The sequence below is a fragment of the Rhamphochromis sp. 'chilingali' genome, assembly GCF_963969265.1.
Source record: "Rhamphochromis sp. 'chilingali' genome assembly, chromosome: 2".
NCBI lineage: Eukaryota > Metazoa > Chordata > Actinopteri > Cichliformes > Cichlidae > Rhamphochromis > Rhamphochromis sp. 'chilingali'.
The window spans coordinates 59,585,838-59,603,676 of record NC_137930.1 but is presented as its reverse complement, the minus strand read 5'-3'; the positions used below and the strand labels follow the sequence as shown (position 1 = coordinate 59,603,676).

General features: G+C 40.8%; 1 protein-coding gene across 2 annotated transcripts; it reads left to right on the top strand.

Annotated features, from left to right (window-relative positions):
* Positions 1-325: 325 nt before the first annotated feature.
* fam107b (family with sequence similarity 107 member B) lies at positions 326-17,426 on the top strand. Of its 2 annotated transcripts, none has more exons than XM_080876661.1 (4): positions 326-500; positions 11,763-11,934; positions 16,064-16,220; positions 16,386-17,426. In XM_080876661.1, exons 2-4 carry the CDS (start codon positions 11,807-11,809, stop codon positions 16,503-16,505), a joined length of 405 nt encoding a protein of 134 aa, XP_080732787.1. In that variant the 5' UTR covers positions 326-500; positions 11,763-11,806; the 3' UTR covers positions 16,506-17,426. The 2 variants fall into 2 exon arrangements, with proteins under 2 accessions (XP_080732787.1, XP_080732786.1); XM_080876660.1 differs by lacking the exon at positions 326-500 and adding an exon at positions 10,606-10,788.
* Positions 17,427-17,839: the final 413 nt, after the last annotated feature.

The window sequence follows — 17,839 nt, the reverse complement described above, 5'->3', positions numbered from 1 at the left end:
CAGTTCAATTTATGCTTTTACGAGGCTGGGAAATTTCTGTTTACATACATACATGTTGTGTGTCACACGATTTATGAAGATTTAGTTGTTGATGCCTGGTCCCTCCACGCGTTACATAATTTTTACAAGGCCACTGGCTTTAGATAAACATGTCACCTATAGCCCAGTTTTCAGTAAGAAACCTGGTAACGTTCAATTCGTGCACGCCCCGCCCTGAGCTCGAGGAGTCCCCACTCATCTTCTCTCCGGAGCAGATGAAGAAAGAGGAGGAGGAGGAGCCCCTGTGTGACGTAACTCCATCCCTCCCACCCCGTTTAAATTTACATTTTCTATGGGTCCTGACTGAGTGTATGTGGAGCCGGAGCTAACAGATTCCACAGGGAGACACACCTCAACCCCAAGAAGTGACCCGGAGACGCACCGATGTGGCTCAAACCACTTTGTCACTTTAAATATTAAACAACCCGAGTTGGACAAGTCGCGTCGGCTTCGACTTTGAGGTAGGTGTGTGTGTATGCGCGCGCGTGCGTGCGTGGCTGGAGCTCGTGCTGTTTTTCTCGTGAGCTTGCTTCACAAGTGCACTAACAAAAAAAGCGGCGCGGGTATAGCTAAGCGACCGGTTTGGGGTTTCGAAACTAGAAAGTGTCTAAGGGCAAACGAGCAAGCCGGAGAAGAGAGAGGATGAGATTGCAGAAATACAAACTCTTGTTTCATTGTCTCCTTTTGTTGCGGCGCATGACTGTAGCCGACGGGACAGTGAGGAACAAACACGTTGAGGTTGTTGTTTCCACACGCACAGACAACAGTTTGGTTTTCTTAGAGCAGGTAGCGTTTGTGGCACTTGATACTTTGAGGAAACAGCAGAGGGGAAAAGCCTTTATTATAGTTCCCCTTCTGTATCTGTGTGAACCTGTGAGGGCTTAAAATGCAACCAATGCAAAGGCTGCATATGGTACTCCTGCTTTTAAGCCAGTTCATAATCCTTTACCCCAAAACCATGTATTTTGTGTTTACAGTTTGTACCACCAGACGTTTGTTTGTTTTTTTTCTCGTTGTTCCATTTTTATTATCAGCTACCATAACCTGTACATAGCACTTCAGTATTTACTGTTGAAAGGAGATCAATCGGAGAGACGAATGACATGCGAAGAGACCACATTTTATGGGTGACTGAATCAGTGAGTCAGACTCTGAGTGGAATGGGACAGGAGTGGTTAGGTCTAAGCACATGGCTTCATTCAGAACTGACAAACTGGCCTGTGCTGTCATCAGGCAGAACAACTGTCATGTGAGTGTGAGAGTGTCTATTTTTAAAGTGGCAACAGGTCTGCAAGTCTAAAACTTGAGGCATTTCTTTTTGATAGTGAATTATGTTTCTGTTAAATTTTAACAACAGTAAGCAAACAGGGCAAACCCCAGCTGGAGCTAGAGGGTTGAGTGTCTGTGTGTGCGCATGTATGTGTGATTGCTGGGTGGAGGCAAACTAGCAGCTTGGTAAATAGTGCAGAGTAGACCTAAGGTGAGGTAGTTTAACTCTGGCGATCTGATGTTTTAGTGAGAAGAGAGGCGATAAAAGCAGGTGGTTTGAGTGAGTTTGTCGCCGTTTAGGTGAATGGCTTCTAAGAGTGTGGTAGTGGGTGTTTGTGCTAAAGGGAGGGGAAAGTTTTGCACATGTGTTAGTCATTTGGAGGAGAGTTTGCGAAACGATTTACATCTGTTTTCTGATCTTTGAACCCCCTCCTTCCTTCTTCTCTCTCTCTCTCCTGTTTCTCTTACTAGGTCTGCTGTCTTCCCGTAAGAGCTGATGCCGTCACTGTGTATGTGTGCGTGTGTGTGGTGGGTGTTATAACTGAAAAGCTGCCTGCTTCATTATCATTGCACTCAAAGGAATTTAAATATGTGAATGAAATATCTGAGTTTCCATTCTATAATAGCAAGTGTCCATTAGTGGTTTGGTGCATTTCTCAGATATATCATTACAGAGTTAGAGACCATGTCAAGGAGTCAAACCGACCTCAGGAAAATAAAGGTGTTTGAGTCAGGAAAGCTCAAGCTCAGGCCTTGTTGGTGAAGACTACCTTGTACCAAATGTTTTTAAGCATTTAACCCTGTAATTAGCCTGTAAACTAAGAAAGATTTCAGAGGATCTCTAGTAAAGTCTTCAAGCATTTTTACCAAACACCACCTCACTCTGTCCAGTGCCACTTTTAACGTATGTAATATTATTTAAAGCTTTTCAAATGTGCCACAGTGCTCCTGTTTTGATGCTTATGTCATAGGAATACTTTGTTTTTCAAGATGTTTGCTAGAGTAATTTGTTTGGGTCTTTTGGTTTTGTCCTTTCCTAAGCAGGTATTAAAGAATATCAGCAAGTGTAAGGACAGTGTATTCAATCAGCCATCATCTACTAACTGCAATGATTAAATGACATTAAGCATTTGCTAAATAGTTTCCAGGCTTAAAGCCAAAATAGTTGTACTTATTCTAGTGTACTCCTCAAGGTTTAATAATAAAGTTAGTTCAGTGTCATTATATAAAATACCAAAATGTTTGGTTTGCATTAAAGGACTCCTTAAGCCTGCTTTCTTAAAATATGTTTTCTACAACTGTTTTAGAGAGCTGCTTAGCATTTTAATCTGGCTCTACAGTTTTTCAAAAACAATTTGCGCCCGTAAAGGCTGAATTAAATATTATGATGCAACATAAACACAAGTGATGCAATCCAAAAGCAGGATCGACGAAGGATCTTTCACTCGGCTTCAGTTTTGTTGCAGCGGTTTTACAGTTGGCTGTGTCACGGTTCAGGTGCCGAGTATCTTGATATAGCACTTGTGTGGCATGCACATCTGTGTGGGGGGGGGCTGTGGCAACTCAGACATGGAGAGACTTGTTTAAGCATGCTCAAGACTGATTTACTCATGAAAGACAGATTAAGGTGCATGGAAAGGAAAGCCTGAAGCAGAGACAAGTGCACACACCTACAGCGATTCTGCCTCTCAAAGAATCCCATTGATTTTCCTGCTGTTACGCCAGAGCTTCAATCACAATAAAGCACCATTACTGTGCTGACCACTTTGCATAGCATTGGAGAATGGATGGCATGCACGCTGACTCTAAATGCTTTCCTCCTTGCGGCTATATCGCGATTGGGAGTCTGAGCTCAATGTATTGGATTAAGCTCATTGTAAGCCCATATCAAGATATATGGTCCTTTCTTTAACACAAACAGGAACATAGCTACACTTCCACAGTAGAAGAGATCCCCATTCTACTAATACTTGAAAATGACTGCGATTTCAAGGTGCGTATACTTGATTTTGGAAGTTTCATCAGGCAAAAGCACAAGATCAAGACTTCTGTCTGTAAAATATGCATGTATAAATCTATTTATACAGGCCTGTATAAATAGATTTATACAGATACATTTTACTTAGGACAGGTACATTTTCTGTCATGACGAGCACACTTAATTGAATCAGAGAGAACAAAGCTCCTCATTTAGCCTGTTTTTTTGGATACCTGGGACCCTTATTGTTTCTATATGCGTGTGCCCGCACAGTCAGCTTGCACCCCTGTCTGTCTGTCTGGCTAACTAAAGATTGTCTGGTCGCTCAAGGTAACAGTTGTTTTGGGGGGTTTCTTTACTGGCATGTAAACAAAGGAGAACCTCCCAAATACTCCCTGGTGTGCCCTCCAGCCAATCAGATGTGAGATCCCAGATGGGCTCCGCCAGTAGTCGATGAGGATGGGCGTGCCTGCTCCATATGAGGAAAACAGCAGTAAAGCACAAAGCTTTGAATCTGGAGCAGGAACAGACAACAGAGCCATAACAAAGACTTCTTATTTCTTAGCCAGACAAAACAATTATATATTTTTTATTTTCCTGCATGTCTTTCACACCACTATTGAGACAGACATTGGAAATGTATTTTAAAGTGTGTGTGTGGCTCTTTCTTATGTCTCAGTAAGGAGGACCTACATGAAATGTGCGTATATCTCAGCTGTGCCTGTGGTATATAAGTCTGGATCTTATGCATGTGTTGTGATCTTCATCTCTCCACCTGTTCCCATCAGGTCTGTACATATACATACAAGAACATGTGTCAGTGCCAGTTGTGAGCATATAGGCGAGCCTTTTGTATTTGACTAACAGGTGTGACCTCAAATTGTATCCCTTCCTGAAATATGCCCTGAATGCGGTTGTCAGCAGTTTCATTTTAACCTTTTGAAGGAGGAAAAACACCCAAATGTTTCTCACTTAAATATGTCAGTGTTTGAATATATTTAGGTCTCTGTGTCCATACATGTATTTGCTGTTGTGCGTCCAAGGCGATAATCAGTGTGCAGTTTCATCACATTCCCACAGCGTGACTCAAAGTGGTGTCTGTGCCTTTTCAATCCATCCCATTCATCCTGTAATCTGCCTCACCCCGGGGGCTCAAACCGTGCAGCAACAGGAGCCACAGCATGGAACAATTTCAGTTCTGTGCTTAACAGAAACTGTCTAACTCGGCATGTTTCAGTTCAACGAGAGAAAGGTCATAGCTAAGCATAATTACATTTTTAAGTAAAATCTTAACAACTAATACATAATATTTTACCAGTATCTGCTTCATCTGATCATGTCAAGACATTTGAAAGATCAGGATACTCTTAAGAGATGGAGCTTGTGTTATCATCAGGCAAGACAAATTGCAGCTGAGACACAAAAAGGAGTGGAAGATAACACAGACAGATAAAAGAATTACAGCCACAAGAGACAACCATTTTCAAGTGCAGCTTACAACACAGCCACAAAACTACATTAACAATTGCACATACAGTTATTGCCAAAGTGTGCGCTGGGTATGCCAGTTTTGTTTGTTTTAATTGAGAACTAGAACCAGACAGGAGAAGTAAAATTATGCATGTTCCTCTACTTTGTTCTGTTCCGATAGTTGAAATTGTCTGATATAAAACAAATGCATTGGTGGGAAAGAACAGTTTAGTTCCTCATTTAGAGTCAGTATTAAAGCCTGATTTCTGAAGAAATATTTTCCAATATTGTAGTTATAATGAGAGGGTTTGACAAGCTGACATATATTGAGAGAGATATTTGTTTATATATAATAAATTAACCTATTATGCCTTTCCTAATTTTCGACCTCATGTGTACTGATGCAATAGTTGATGGGGTTTGTTTTTTTTTTTTCTTCAACATGGCCATTTTTTTTTTTTTTTCAGATAACGATGTCCTGTTTGCAAATGATCCTTACAAGCCAAAAGCTCGGGCTTCAGACTGCTACTCTTAAATCTGTATTAAGTCACAGAGAGGGGCCATTATTCTCTTTTATTGTGATCATTTCAGACACATTGTTCTTGCTCCCAGAAAGAACTGTGTAGAGAGGGAGCTGCCCAAAGGCTGTATTTACAACAGTGGATTAACTAGGGAGCAGCACCAAGGCCCAGTTGTAAGCCCTTAGAGCAGTATAAGATAAGATAATAAGGTTTAATTTTAAACATGCAAAGCTCTTAAAATTTTTTAAAGGATACAGTATCTGCTAAGGCGCTTATTTATTTATTTATTTTTTTGTTGAGATAAAACCAAAATATTTGTGGCTCTGTTGTAGATTATTGTATATGGAGCATAAATATGCTTTCTAACTCTAGTTTGTTTGCAGTAAGCCCATATAAGCTGTTGTATCAAGTGGAAGATTTATCAGACCAATACAAAGAAGCTATCGATATTTTGTAAACTGGAGTAGAAGCCAAACAAAAATAATGTATTTACAGTAAGTATCAAGTTGCCAAAGAGAGTAACAGTAACTCAAATGCCCTGATTGAACCCTTTGGCTGGGAGGCGTATTGGTGATTTTTGTTGTCATTGTAACAGCCTGGTACTGACTTGATGCCTCCAGTGTTTTTCAAGCACCCGACGTGCACAGACACATACTGCATAGCACAGCTCATGCCTTTGTCACATGATGCACATTATCCTTTCCTTGTGTGGGTGTTTTCTCCATGTTTGCACATCTGTGGTTTATGAACCCTAAAACCCAGATTGTAAATTCCCATACCCCTGCATCTCCCAAGTGACATCATTGTACTGTGGGAGCGGTCCGGGTGCTTTTGGAGGTCAGTACATGATGAGGCCCCTAAATTCCCCTGCTATAGACCCCCACCCCAAGGCAGAAAACACAAAACAGATCTCAACCCCCAAACTCGGAATACATTTGAGGAGCCCTTTTCAATCTCACTGTATGTTTCTTCTTTGTCGTACTTGGCTAAATATATAATCGCTCCAAAGTTGCCGTGTCTTCACCACTCTGCTCTCTCGGTAGCAATTGTGTGGCACCCTTTCTGACATACCCAGAGTCGTTGGTCTAAGCTGAAACTCTTGATGCGGGTGGCAAGAGTGGTATTTGCATTGAGCTCAGACAAAATCATGCCAGTGGCCATCTTTTCTTCTTATCTTACTGGCTCCTTTGCAATATGATGAGCACTACCTAGATAGTCATTTGAACTCAAATGATTTTACCTACAAATGCAAATACACAAAAAAAAACACACAAAAAATAAATGTGGGTATGTGGTATGTGTTTCAAGATGACAGCTTGAACGTGTTTGTAGGTACAGGAGAGTAAGCACGCTTGCCACAATGACTTATTCGTTGTCATGTGGTAAGGCTGTGAATTATCACGTCTGTACAGGGAGCCCATACGGGAAATTATCTCATGGTCACTGGTAGACCGTCAACTCTGTGATTCACTTTTTCAGTCACTTTCTCTTCACACTCACACACAGGGCCATGCTATCCCACCCCCATCCTCCCTCAGCTGTCCGTTAAAAGCCCATCTATCTCTGCGTTTTAATTAGGGCCTCCCCTATTTATGGCTGAATGGCCGCTTCATTAACAGAGAGGCTAGGAGATTCACATCCGGATCTGTACAGCTTGTGACACACAGCAAGGCGAGAGAGTCTGTGTGTGTGTCTGTGTGTGTAAGAGGGACAGAATGGGGTGTGGGGGTTGCTTCAGGGGTATTGATGACGTAATTTCCCCTGAGGGGTGGACCTCCCATCTGTGAGTGGAATATAGAGGATTTGTCCAAAGTAAAAGCAGACTATATGGGACAAGGAAGCAAGATGTATAAGATTAAATGTTAATTTTTTTTTTATGGCCACAATCATATGCATCTTATTAAATGTTAATGTGTTGTTGTTTTTTTTTCTTTAGCTCATATGAATCTACAATCAACATATGTCAGTATATATGAATATATGGCCTGAATAGCAATTAATATTCAGATTCTTTATCGTATTTAACCAAGAAACACAAAGTCAAACAATACACAGGCTTGGCTCTTCCTAAAATTAGATCCCTTTTTTTTTTTTTTTTTTTTTTTTTTTTTTTTACATAAGCTGCCAAAGCCTACATCAAAACTGGATGCTAAATCTCAGATCAGTGCTTTTCTTAAGCCTAACCCCTGTGTACCTTTGTACTGGAAATTGCAAGGGGGGGATCTTGGCTCACACATGCTGTAGTGGGTGTGGTCAGCTATGTGTTCACTACCAATGACAGTTGATTGCCCAACCCCACCCTGTGGTGTGCAGATCTCTGGATGGTCTGTGCCTGTGTCCTAGAAGGAGAACGGTGGGGTCAGATGGCAACGCAGGCCACCAGCTGCTCTCCTTGCCTTCATTTTCTGTCTCTAAAGCTGCACCAGGAAGAGGGCCGTTTGTGACTCATGAAAAGCTAAACCATGTCATCGTTCAGTATGGCTGTCAGTGTCTTTGCATGCCCTATCTTGTTAGTCATGCTGATAGTCATCTACTTTTTCTTTGCTCCTTAATCATGTTCACATCACTAACAATCCCCTTCATTTGTCTGTTTTTTGTTTTGTTTTGTTTTTGTGTTTTTTTTCTTAGAGTATCCACAGTATTGTTTTCCCGGCCAGCTTAACATCCCCTTCCATGCTCATTACTGTGCTCTGTTTTGTTTTTATTCTTTTAATGGATGCACATATGTGCGTAAGTTAAGGACTAAGGGTGAATATGCAGGCTCTAAATTAACTGAAAGAAGCTATTTCTGAACCCAACTCAAGAGTCTGATGGCTTTTGTTGTAAGTAACACATTTTTACATGATGCAGTTTTTTCCCATTGTTTTCCCAAAGCTAACAATTTAAGCCACATTAACATTGTTTTTAAGGCTTTAATTCAGTGCTAAAATTATTTTAATGTTCTAGCGTCTTCACAAGTCCTGCATCACAGTGCTGTGTCACTAAATTGTGGGTGGTGGCTGATCGCCATGGCAACTTAGAGGCTGTTGAGAAATGAGTCCATATAATGAATGTAAGTCTGTGTGCGTGTTAGCTCATATAGCAAAGCTGGCCATGATGATGCAATTCCTTGGCACAATGCTGGCACTCTAGTCGTTCTATCAGCTCTAATGCAGCCTGCCACTGTGGACTACACTTTCTCACACAGTGCAAACACATTGAACTGCTTCCTCTTTTTTAAAAAAAATAAAATAAAACGACAACAAAAGCAAAACAAGTATCGCTTTTATACAGTGAGAAGAACGAACTTGTGTCAGCAAGATGTGAGTAAGTGTGTGTGTGTGTGTGTGTTTAAGCCTCCTCGTGGTTTTAACCTTGTGCACTACTGTTTATCTTTTTGTTGGCATTTTTCCTCACTTAATCAATCAGATATTCCCTGTTACTTAATCCAGAAGTGTGATTACCTACAACACAAGAACAGCTCATGAGGACAGCTGGGAGAAAGAAGTTTCTTTTTCCGCTTTTGCTTTTCTCCTTTCCAAGACTCTGTTCTGACCCAGTTTTCTGTTTCTTCTCTAGTTCCCATTGTTTTCACCAACTTTTTTTTTCTGTCTCATTTTATTGCTGGATGCTCGGATATTTTGAATCATATTAGTACTGCACGCTCTCTCCTGGACATCTTGGGGAATGGAGACTCATTATCTGTGTGTGTGTGTGTGTGTGTGCGCCTGTCTCAGTAGTAAGGGTGTGTCTCCAAAACCAATAAACACAGAGGGATTTAATGGGATTCTTGAAAAAGCAGAAAGTGCTTTTTTTTAAAAAAAAACCTGTGTGTTGTTGTTGTTATTATTATTATTATTATTATTATTATTATCGTTATCTTGAGATGTGGTGGAGTTGGAGGTGCACATATTAACACGTGCAATCTACTACATACATTTTAGTGGCTGTTAGTGACAATGTTATTTCATTCTTAACCCCACCGATGGGCAAAGCAGCTGCAGTCAGAGGGATCTTAAGGGACAACATGTTAACTTGTCTGTACCCATCTTAGATTTTAGGTGTGCAACTGTAACATGTAGCTTTTTTTTTTTTAAAAAAGAAGCCAGAAGGAGCAAATAAACATGCAGAACCACCGGTGATCAAGCTGACTTTAAGCAGTCCTCGAACTTGAGGTTGTAGGTCCCTTTTGAACTCCTTATGTTACTTCCCCTCTCCCCGGGGGCAGAGAGGAAGCAGGAGCAGATGTGTTAAACGGACACTGTGACAACACTGCCAGTCTGTAAGTTCCTGTACCCGTCCAACTCAGCATTAACAGAAGCCACCCTTTGATGTGCCCATCATGTGCGGGTTCACGCAGCTCCTGATTACAGCATCACGCAGTTCTTCCCCTTCTCACATTTACAATCACTATCACTATTTCCTGTTCCAAAAACAAATGCACTTTGACTGCCAGGTTCCTCACAATATTAGAGTCAGTGATGTCTGTGAAAGTAGTGGTAAACTAAACTAGTGACCAGTGTTATTTATGTTGCTTTTCTAAATTAGTTATATGCATAGGTTTGTGATGGCTACATGGGTTGGTAAACACAGGGTTACTCATCTGAGATTAGAAGGAATTGTTTACAACCATGACAACCAGGCAGGAAAACTGTACTATTACCAGCATATCGTATAATATTCTTCAAGGATGTTTCTGTATCATTTCTCTCTCTCTTTGTTCTGCACCCAGTGCAGCCACACACTAGGTGTTTATCCCAGGCTTCTTTGTTATGTAACTGACATCATTTAGCTCCTGGGGATGCAAAAATATCGACCTCTAGTGGTGACTGTAACTCATTGCGTCAATGCTTTTGAATGCATGTTTTGCCATTGTGTCTGGCACATGCAGTGTGATGCGTCTTTGGAACAAGTAACTGTGATTGGCTGTAAGATCAAAAGCAGCATTCTTTAGTCCTTATCAGTTGAAGAAACACCTGATTATGAGTTTGAGCCATTCGTCAGACCGGGAAACCATGACTTTGTCTGAGTATACCATTCAATAATCATTTAGTAGTCGAGTAATTAATAATTTTACAGTTTTAAAGCTAACAGAGGTCGTAAATACATATTGTATTAATAAAGGTAAAAAGTAAAGATAAAGGTAGCATGAAATTTGATAAGTGAAACATTGTGCATAGTCATAAACTGCCAGAGGTGTGTATTAAAAGTGAATGGAACAATGAAGGTAAGGGAGGGGGCAGAGAGAGAGGGAGAGTGAGAGAGAGAGGGGGCGAGCGAGCGAGGGAAGGAGGGTTTGTGTGAGCTTAGCTGTAAAACAGACTTTGAACTCCAACCAGCTCAGTAGCAGACAGCTGTGCAGAACAAAGCACGACTCCAGCACGAGGCTTTACGAGATACCAATTAAAAAAGAGAGCCAGAGAGGGAAAGAGGACAGCGTGTTTTAATAGCTTTTCTTGGAGAATACATCCCAAATCAAAATAACAGAGATGGCTACAATGTTCAGATACCCCGTCTTTCCTCATCTGCAGGGTGAGTTTATCATTTCATTTTCAATTTATGTAATTCTTTTGCTTTAATTCAAACAGTAGCTCAACAGTGAAGTAGTGAGTCCTTTTTATTTTAGCTTGCAGAGTCGGTGTTTTAAAGAAACACAAGTATCACTCAGTGCATTTGTTGTATGTTTGTCATGCGGTTGGATCCTGGGATTTTTATGCGCATCGTTCCGAAGTTCCTGATTAGTCATTCTTTGAAGTGGAGCACGTGAGCCGTGAGTTCAGATAGGTAGATCGATAACAGTAACTGCTATAAAAGGTATGGTGTTACATGCATACATTGCAACTTGTAAGAGATATTGATCAAACTTGGAGTAAATCACAGCTTTAACTAGAGCACTGCTAAATGAAGAAATAAGTAAAAATATACACCGTGCTGACCCTGAGTACCCCCTGCTATTTCTGTACCGTAGTTTATAATGGTTCATAATGAGGGTTTTTGACATGCTGGTTGTGTGTATGAAAATAGGTGAACACTCCATTTGCAACTGTTGCTAGAAATTTCTACTTTATGGTTTCTGCTCCTTCTGTAAAGTTGACCAAAGCAAACATCTGTTCACATCTGGAGGAGTTCACAGATGTGACTTGGTTTTATTTCAAGCCCACAGACAGCTGTAGGCTGATTCTCTGGGCTAATTCTGTGCTTTAGTAGTTTCTGGAATATTTACATGACACTGTGTGTCAGAAAGATATTAGGCTTTTAAGGGCTGTACCCATTACTGTCCCTTCATTAATATGCATATGTTTCTTATATCATCCATCAAGGGGATGAAATGTTCCTCTTCACTCAGTGTGGAACACTTACGTAATTCCAGTGCTGAGTCCCTTCATCACTATAGAGACCAGTGAAAAACCCTGAGCTCATGCCAGAGTATCTGGCAGATGCTCATATCCTGATTTGCAAATCAGTCTCTCTTTTTTTTCTCTCCCCCCCCCCCCCTGTTGATTTAGATCCCTGTGATCCTGGTTTGTCGCTGTCAGCAGGGAGGAGTGTCATGGCGGAACCGGACTATATGGACGAAGACTGTGATGAGCTCATCAAGCCCAAGAAACTGATCAACCCAGTGAAAAGCTCCCGTAATCACCAGGACTTGCACAGAGAGTTGCTCATGAACCAGAAGAGGTCAGCAGATAGAAAAATACCTTGAATCTCACTCCTAGCTGTCACTTGGTGACCACATGTGGTAAATCCAAAACATTTTTTCAGAGAGATTATTTACCTCCCTTTTGTTGATACCAACAGCAAGATTATATTTTAGAACGGCAGTTAAGTGTTAAACAAAGATAGCTGCACCCCTATGCCTTTAATAGTCATAGCCATAAAGCAATATTTAAGATTTCCTTATGTTTAATACTGCTAGTATCAAGATAGATAATACTTTATAGTGAGAGGCCACTGAAGTCCAATAGTTTCTAGAACGACAATAAAACATCCCCGTTTGTTTCTGGGTGTAACACAAACTTGTGATAAGAAGGAACGGTTCCACATTCAGGATAATTTAGTTTTATCTTCACTAATGGAGGATGAGTGAATCCAGTAACTTTGCCACTTTCTGCTAATTCCTTTTTGTATCCATGTCAACGACCCTGATGCTACCGTATGCCACTGCTGTCAGTGTGGTTGACTTCACTGGTCCATCTAGTTCCCAGCAGCAGTGTAATGTGAGGCTTGGGATATAAAACATTTCATAGAAGCTATTATATATAAAACCTTTGGCAAATATTGGTTATGTAAAAGTCAGAGATATATGCCATGGAGGAAAATCCAGTCGTGGCTACTGATATTACATGAAACAAAGGATTTTATGGGTCTGTAAGTCTCTGAGCATCAATCAGTGTATGCATACGTTTATATCTTAGCATGTTTAAATGCACATACATACTGGGGCCCATGATTGCCCTTTCAAACTCGATGTTTGTATTTTATCACACCATACAGTGCCAGCAGCTTTGTGCCTGAACTATAAATAGCTCTGTAAACACGCATGCTGGTGACAGCTGTTACATCACAGCAGCAGTTCTCCGGTCTGTCTTAAACCAGAGTGTAATGATTAAAGCAGGGCATTTAAGAATCAGCAGGAAACGGGCCAAAGAGAAATGAAATTCTAAAAAAAATAGAAAATAAAAATTTTCGGCTCAAACTGCTGCAAAATATTGCTTCTAATAGTCTAGACAGAGGATTTTGACAAGCATCAACCAGCTTTAAGGGGGAATAAACTTTAATGATTGTGCTTTTATCGTGTGCTGAGGTATAGAAAGCTGGCCTGCAAAGTGGATTAGTCACAGTGATGAAAGTGGGATGGTTGGATGAATGCATGGATGGATGCTTGTAACGGAGAGGAAAAAAAATATGTTATGTAACAGAGATTACAAAACTGTCTCTAGCTGAGGGCCTTTCTCTGCCTTGGCTACCTTAACTGTAATGGCACCTTCCTACACAAACAAAGGAATTTGAGAAATTCAGCCACCATGACTGGCCAGGCATTCGATCAGATGGAGGTAGTGATGTGTGGGATTTTGAACACACATTCCTCTCAGTCTGCCTGAGGGCATGCATTTGGTGGTGGGGTGTGTGCATAGGTCAGTTATTATGTAAACACTGCCCACGGTGAGAGAAGAATGAAGTCAGCATCTTTGTACTGTAGCCTGTCTTACTGCTGTCGCCGACCTTGGCGTCCACCCCTTCTGCGTGAGGGTAGAGCAGGGCGATATGGCCAAAAATATTTATCACGATATATATTTGAAAATTTGCGATAACGATATAACCGACGATATAATTGATGCGAGACAAAATACAACTCCACAACATTACTAGCGCAAAAAGACAACCTTCCATTTATTTTCACTTAAACAAGAAGCTGGTTTTTATGTACATTAAAGCTTTATAAAAATGTAACAGTGCAAATGCTAATTCCTTGCTGAAAGTTTAACCAAAAGGCATTTCCAGTAGAAATGGGCTGACATATCCTGAGCATAACCATGTATAATATCCACTGAAGTTAAAAAGAGGTGCTTTGCAACATTAAACTGCAGTGTGCAGTACGCATTTTTCGGACCATAAGGTGCACGGGATTATAAGGCACATTAAGCGAAACAAAGCAGTCAGATAAATCAAACTTTATTAAACTCATTCTTCTTGCTTCCTCCACTTCTGTACCATTTATTCATTAATGTTGAATTCTCTGGCAGCTGCTCTATTCCCATGTTGTTGCAGTGTATTGTGGATGGATTATCTCAGTTGTTCTCCTGACTGAAGTTTGGTCCGTTTACAGTATCCTGCCATGCGATTGCATTTGTCTCTAACCATGAAGAACCTTCACGTTAACTTTTATAAGTGGAAAAGTGTTAGTGTTCGTCCTCCAGCTTCACTGTTTATGTTATGCTAACATAGCTGTGTCGCTAGCGATCACGTAGCACATCATTATATAGCAGCTAGCCCAACTTCAGTAACCCTACAAACGTCACTGCTGTTTAGTTTCCTGTCTTCATTTATGTTGGAAGTGATAGCAGAGCTGTACGTTTGATTTTTTTCAGAAATCTCTCAGTCAGAACATGCTATATCATGCTTAGGTAACTAGCGAAACTAGCGAGCTAACTTCCGCTAGCTTCCTGCTAACTTCTAACTCCGTTAAATGTAATAACTTTTGTTTTCATGGATGCCTGGAAGTTAAACTTTATAGTTACACCTGGTAAAGCAGCAATGCTGATCGTTTTATTAAAGATGAAAGAATTTAGACAGTTTTTAACTCTAAGTGATGCTGCAGTGTTGTTTGACCTGAAGCATACGGAGTTTAGGACCCAGATTACTCCCAGATTTAAGAGCATCTTAGTCCGACAAATATGACAATAACGACGGCCGCTTGCATGTTCTGCAAAAAAAATGTGCTTTGTCGTGTATCTGACGGACAAACACCAAACCAGTTCCACATCACGGAAGTTGCACCATTTTTACAAACCAATTCTGGTTCATCTGTTTCACTCAACAATCGGCCATGAGGGTATGAAAACAAAGGCACTGCGCATGCGCGTTTTACTCCCATTCTATCGCGATATTTCATTTTCCTATCGTTGCCTAACATTATACCGGTATTACCGTGAACGGTATAATATGGCCCAGCCCTACGTGAGGGTACTTAAAATCAGCCCACCCAGTCACATCTTGGGCCTTCTGCCCTGCTTCAGCTCACTAAGAGCTTTCTAAGACCCTTACTGACGCAAAACAGGGCATTTAACTGAAGCAGTGACTCTTGATAAAACAGACCCTTGTTGTAAATTAACTCCCACTGCTTTTTGGAACACGGTGAGCTCAGTTATGTAATCGTCTTGATTTAATAATGCATGTAATTAAGGCAGTGCTGTTGCTAAAATGTATCCAGGTAAGGGACGCTGTGTTTTCTTTGAAGACCATCTGTGGCCTGTGTAGATTCAGGCTGTCATAGTGAAAGAAAAATCAGTTGGAGTGTTGGGTAATCTGCATTAAAGGTTTTAAAAAATTAAATCAGTAAAGGGCATGGAGATTGGATTTTTTGACCAGGCACAGTATTTTTTTCCCCCTTCTACTGTGCCACTTTATTTGCCCTTAATCCTTTGATCTTTATTAGTTTTTGTCTGTTTATAGATGACTTCAATCCATCTGTTCTTAAATATCCCCACGTCCCAAACTTGCTGTTACCCCCTCAACCCCAAACAACATGTTTTTGTTTTTGTTTTGTGTGTGTGCATTTTTTTTTTCTTGTCATGATTTTGGAAGAGCTTAGCAGATTACATAATATTTTGCATCTTTGCTCCTCAGGCTTTCACTTTACTGAGATGTCTTCACCGAGTTGTGTAACAGTCCCACTGGTTTTGCAGTGACTTAAGACATTTTCCGTGTGTGCCGTATGCTTCCCTGCAATCATTCTTGATACTAAAAGACCAAAAAAAAGGCAACTGGGAAAGAAATAAACAGCCAAGTTCTCACCCATGGTTTCAGCCCACTCTTTCAAAGTCATTTCCTGTGCTGGCAAAAATCATCTTATGCAATTCTTTTTGATGCAGAGCAATCTGCGATTTGCTGGGAATCAGAACTTTCCTGTAACACGATTGCCGTGTTTAATCCGAAAGTCTAATACTAATCTGCATGTCAAAACAGAATAAGGTCATATATTACGCATGAATTTGCATGCCAGTCTCCTTCTGAATGAGGCTTTGCAGTGACATCAGCATGTGTTGATTGAAGCTGACATGCTGTTTCATTGATGGATTCTGCACAGGGGTCTGGCTCCTCAGAACAAACCTGAGCTCCAGAAGGTTCTGGAAAAGAGAAAGAGGGACCAAGTTCTCAAGCAACAGAAGGAGGAGCAAGAAGCCCACAAGAAGAGGAGTGACTTGGAGATAGAGCTCATGAAAAGACAACAGAAACTAGAGCAGGTAAATGATTGATGGACATTGTGTCATTTACACGCTCATAAATCCCAACGTGTACAATGGCTTTTTCAAAACTTTATCTGAGTTGCTAAGCTGTCTGTATGTGTTTTGGAAAAACTTGAGTTTCGTGTAAATGTAAATGTGAATTTAATGTCTTTATTCCTGCAGCTTGAACTGGAGCAACAGAAAATTGAGGAGGAACAGGAGAACACCCCCGAGTTTGTGAAGATGAAAAGCAACCTGCGCAGGACCAAGCAGGAGACCGACGGGGAGGAACGAACCACCTAAAAAAAAAAAAACATCAGGGGTGGCTGGGTCTGGCTGACTGTGCATATTTTTGTGAGCACAGAGGCAACAGGAGTGTGTGTACAAAGGAGAGAGAGTGTGTTGTGTCTGTGGTACACGGTGGTGACCATGATCTTGGACCTGGCTTTCCCAACCTAGCTGTTCCTTCGTGCAGTGAGGAGAGAGACTTTAAAGAATAAAGACCCCCCTCGGTTTGCCTGCAATGGACCGCCAGTACCCATACCCACCCAGCAGCACACAGCACCCCCCACAGGAGGACCTAACACATGTTACATGATTTTTTTCCACAAGGGCGAGCAAGCTTTCAAGGAGCTCTGAGGGAGATGCGACCAAACACACACACACAGACACACACACACAGGAGTATTTGTCCCCTATGTTTTTCACTCCTTTCTCCACAGCAAGCTCTCATTTCTCTTTACTGTTATTGATGTTGTCATTGTTATTGTTGTTGTTTTTTGTTTTGTTTTGTTTGTTCTCACATTCAGAATCAAAAAAAGGAAAAGTGGACACTGGATGGACTCTTGAAGCTGTGTAATGTAAAAGCCAAACAAATGTGCTTTTATTATTTATGTTTGTAGCTTTTAGCGCTGGTATAGGGGAGGACACTTTTAGTCATTCTGTTTTGTTTTGGGTTTTTTTTGGTTTTTTTTGTTTTTTTTTTTAAGTTTGTTTTACTGCATAGTATATGAAGCCAGAACAGGACAAAGGGAGTGCGTGGTTGTGTGAAACACTCGAATTCGCTTTATTTTTTTAAATTGTACACATGCCATTTCCTCAGCTAATGCAATTTTGAGCAATAGTAAAACTCCCAGGCATGAGAGTGACTTTTCTTTATATATTCTGTTGTTTTTGTTTTGTTTTGTATGAATAAAAGTGTTACTTAATAAATAATTTAAGTTTTGTGAGGCTGGTCAATCAGAATAAGCCCTGAGGTGTGTGTGTGTGTGTGTGTGTGTGTGTGGGGGGGGGGGGCTGGGGGTGTTTGTTTATAAACAAACATTTGGATGAAGCCAGGAAATAAACTTGAATGTGTTTACACATAATCCACCCATCATAAACAGATCTGATATCACCACGGCTCCTGAAATAACGCCCTGATAAACTTCTTGGAAGCTTATCCTTATCATCAGCAAAACCATAGATATTAGATATGTTAAATTAGTTGGGCGTGTTCCAACAAAACGAAACAAAAAACGACCCTACTTTGGGCATAGAAATTTACATGCAGTATTATTCTGAGTGTGAAATCCTGGTGATACTCACAGAAAGAAGCAGATATTTGCCAGTATATCCCAGTATTTCTCTCTAAAACC

What these genes read in the sequence shown, in the direction of transcription:
- fam107b (XM_080876660.1), top strand. Translation starts at nt 10,746, where the DNA reads ATGGCTACAATGTTCAGATACCCCGTCTTTCCTCATCTGCAGG. An exon ending in CGTCTTTCCTCATCTGCAGG is followed by an intron (nt 10,789 to 11,762) that starts GTGAGTTTATCA and finishes CTGTTGATTTAG; the next exon opens with ATCCCTGTGATCCTGGTTTG. An exon ending in GACAACAGAAACTAGAGCAG is followed by an intron (nt 16,221 to 16,385) that starts GTAAATGATTGA and finishes TTATTCCTGCAG; the next exon opens with CTTGAACTGGAGCAACAGAA.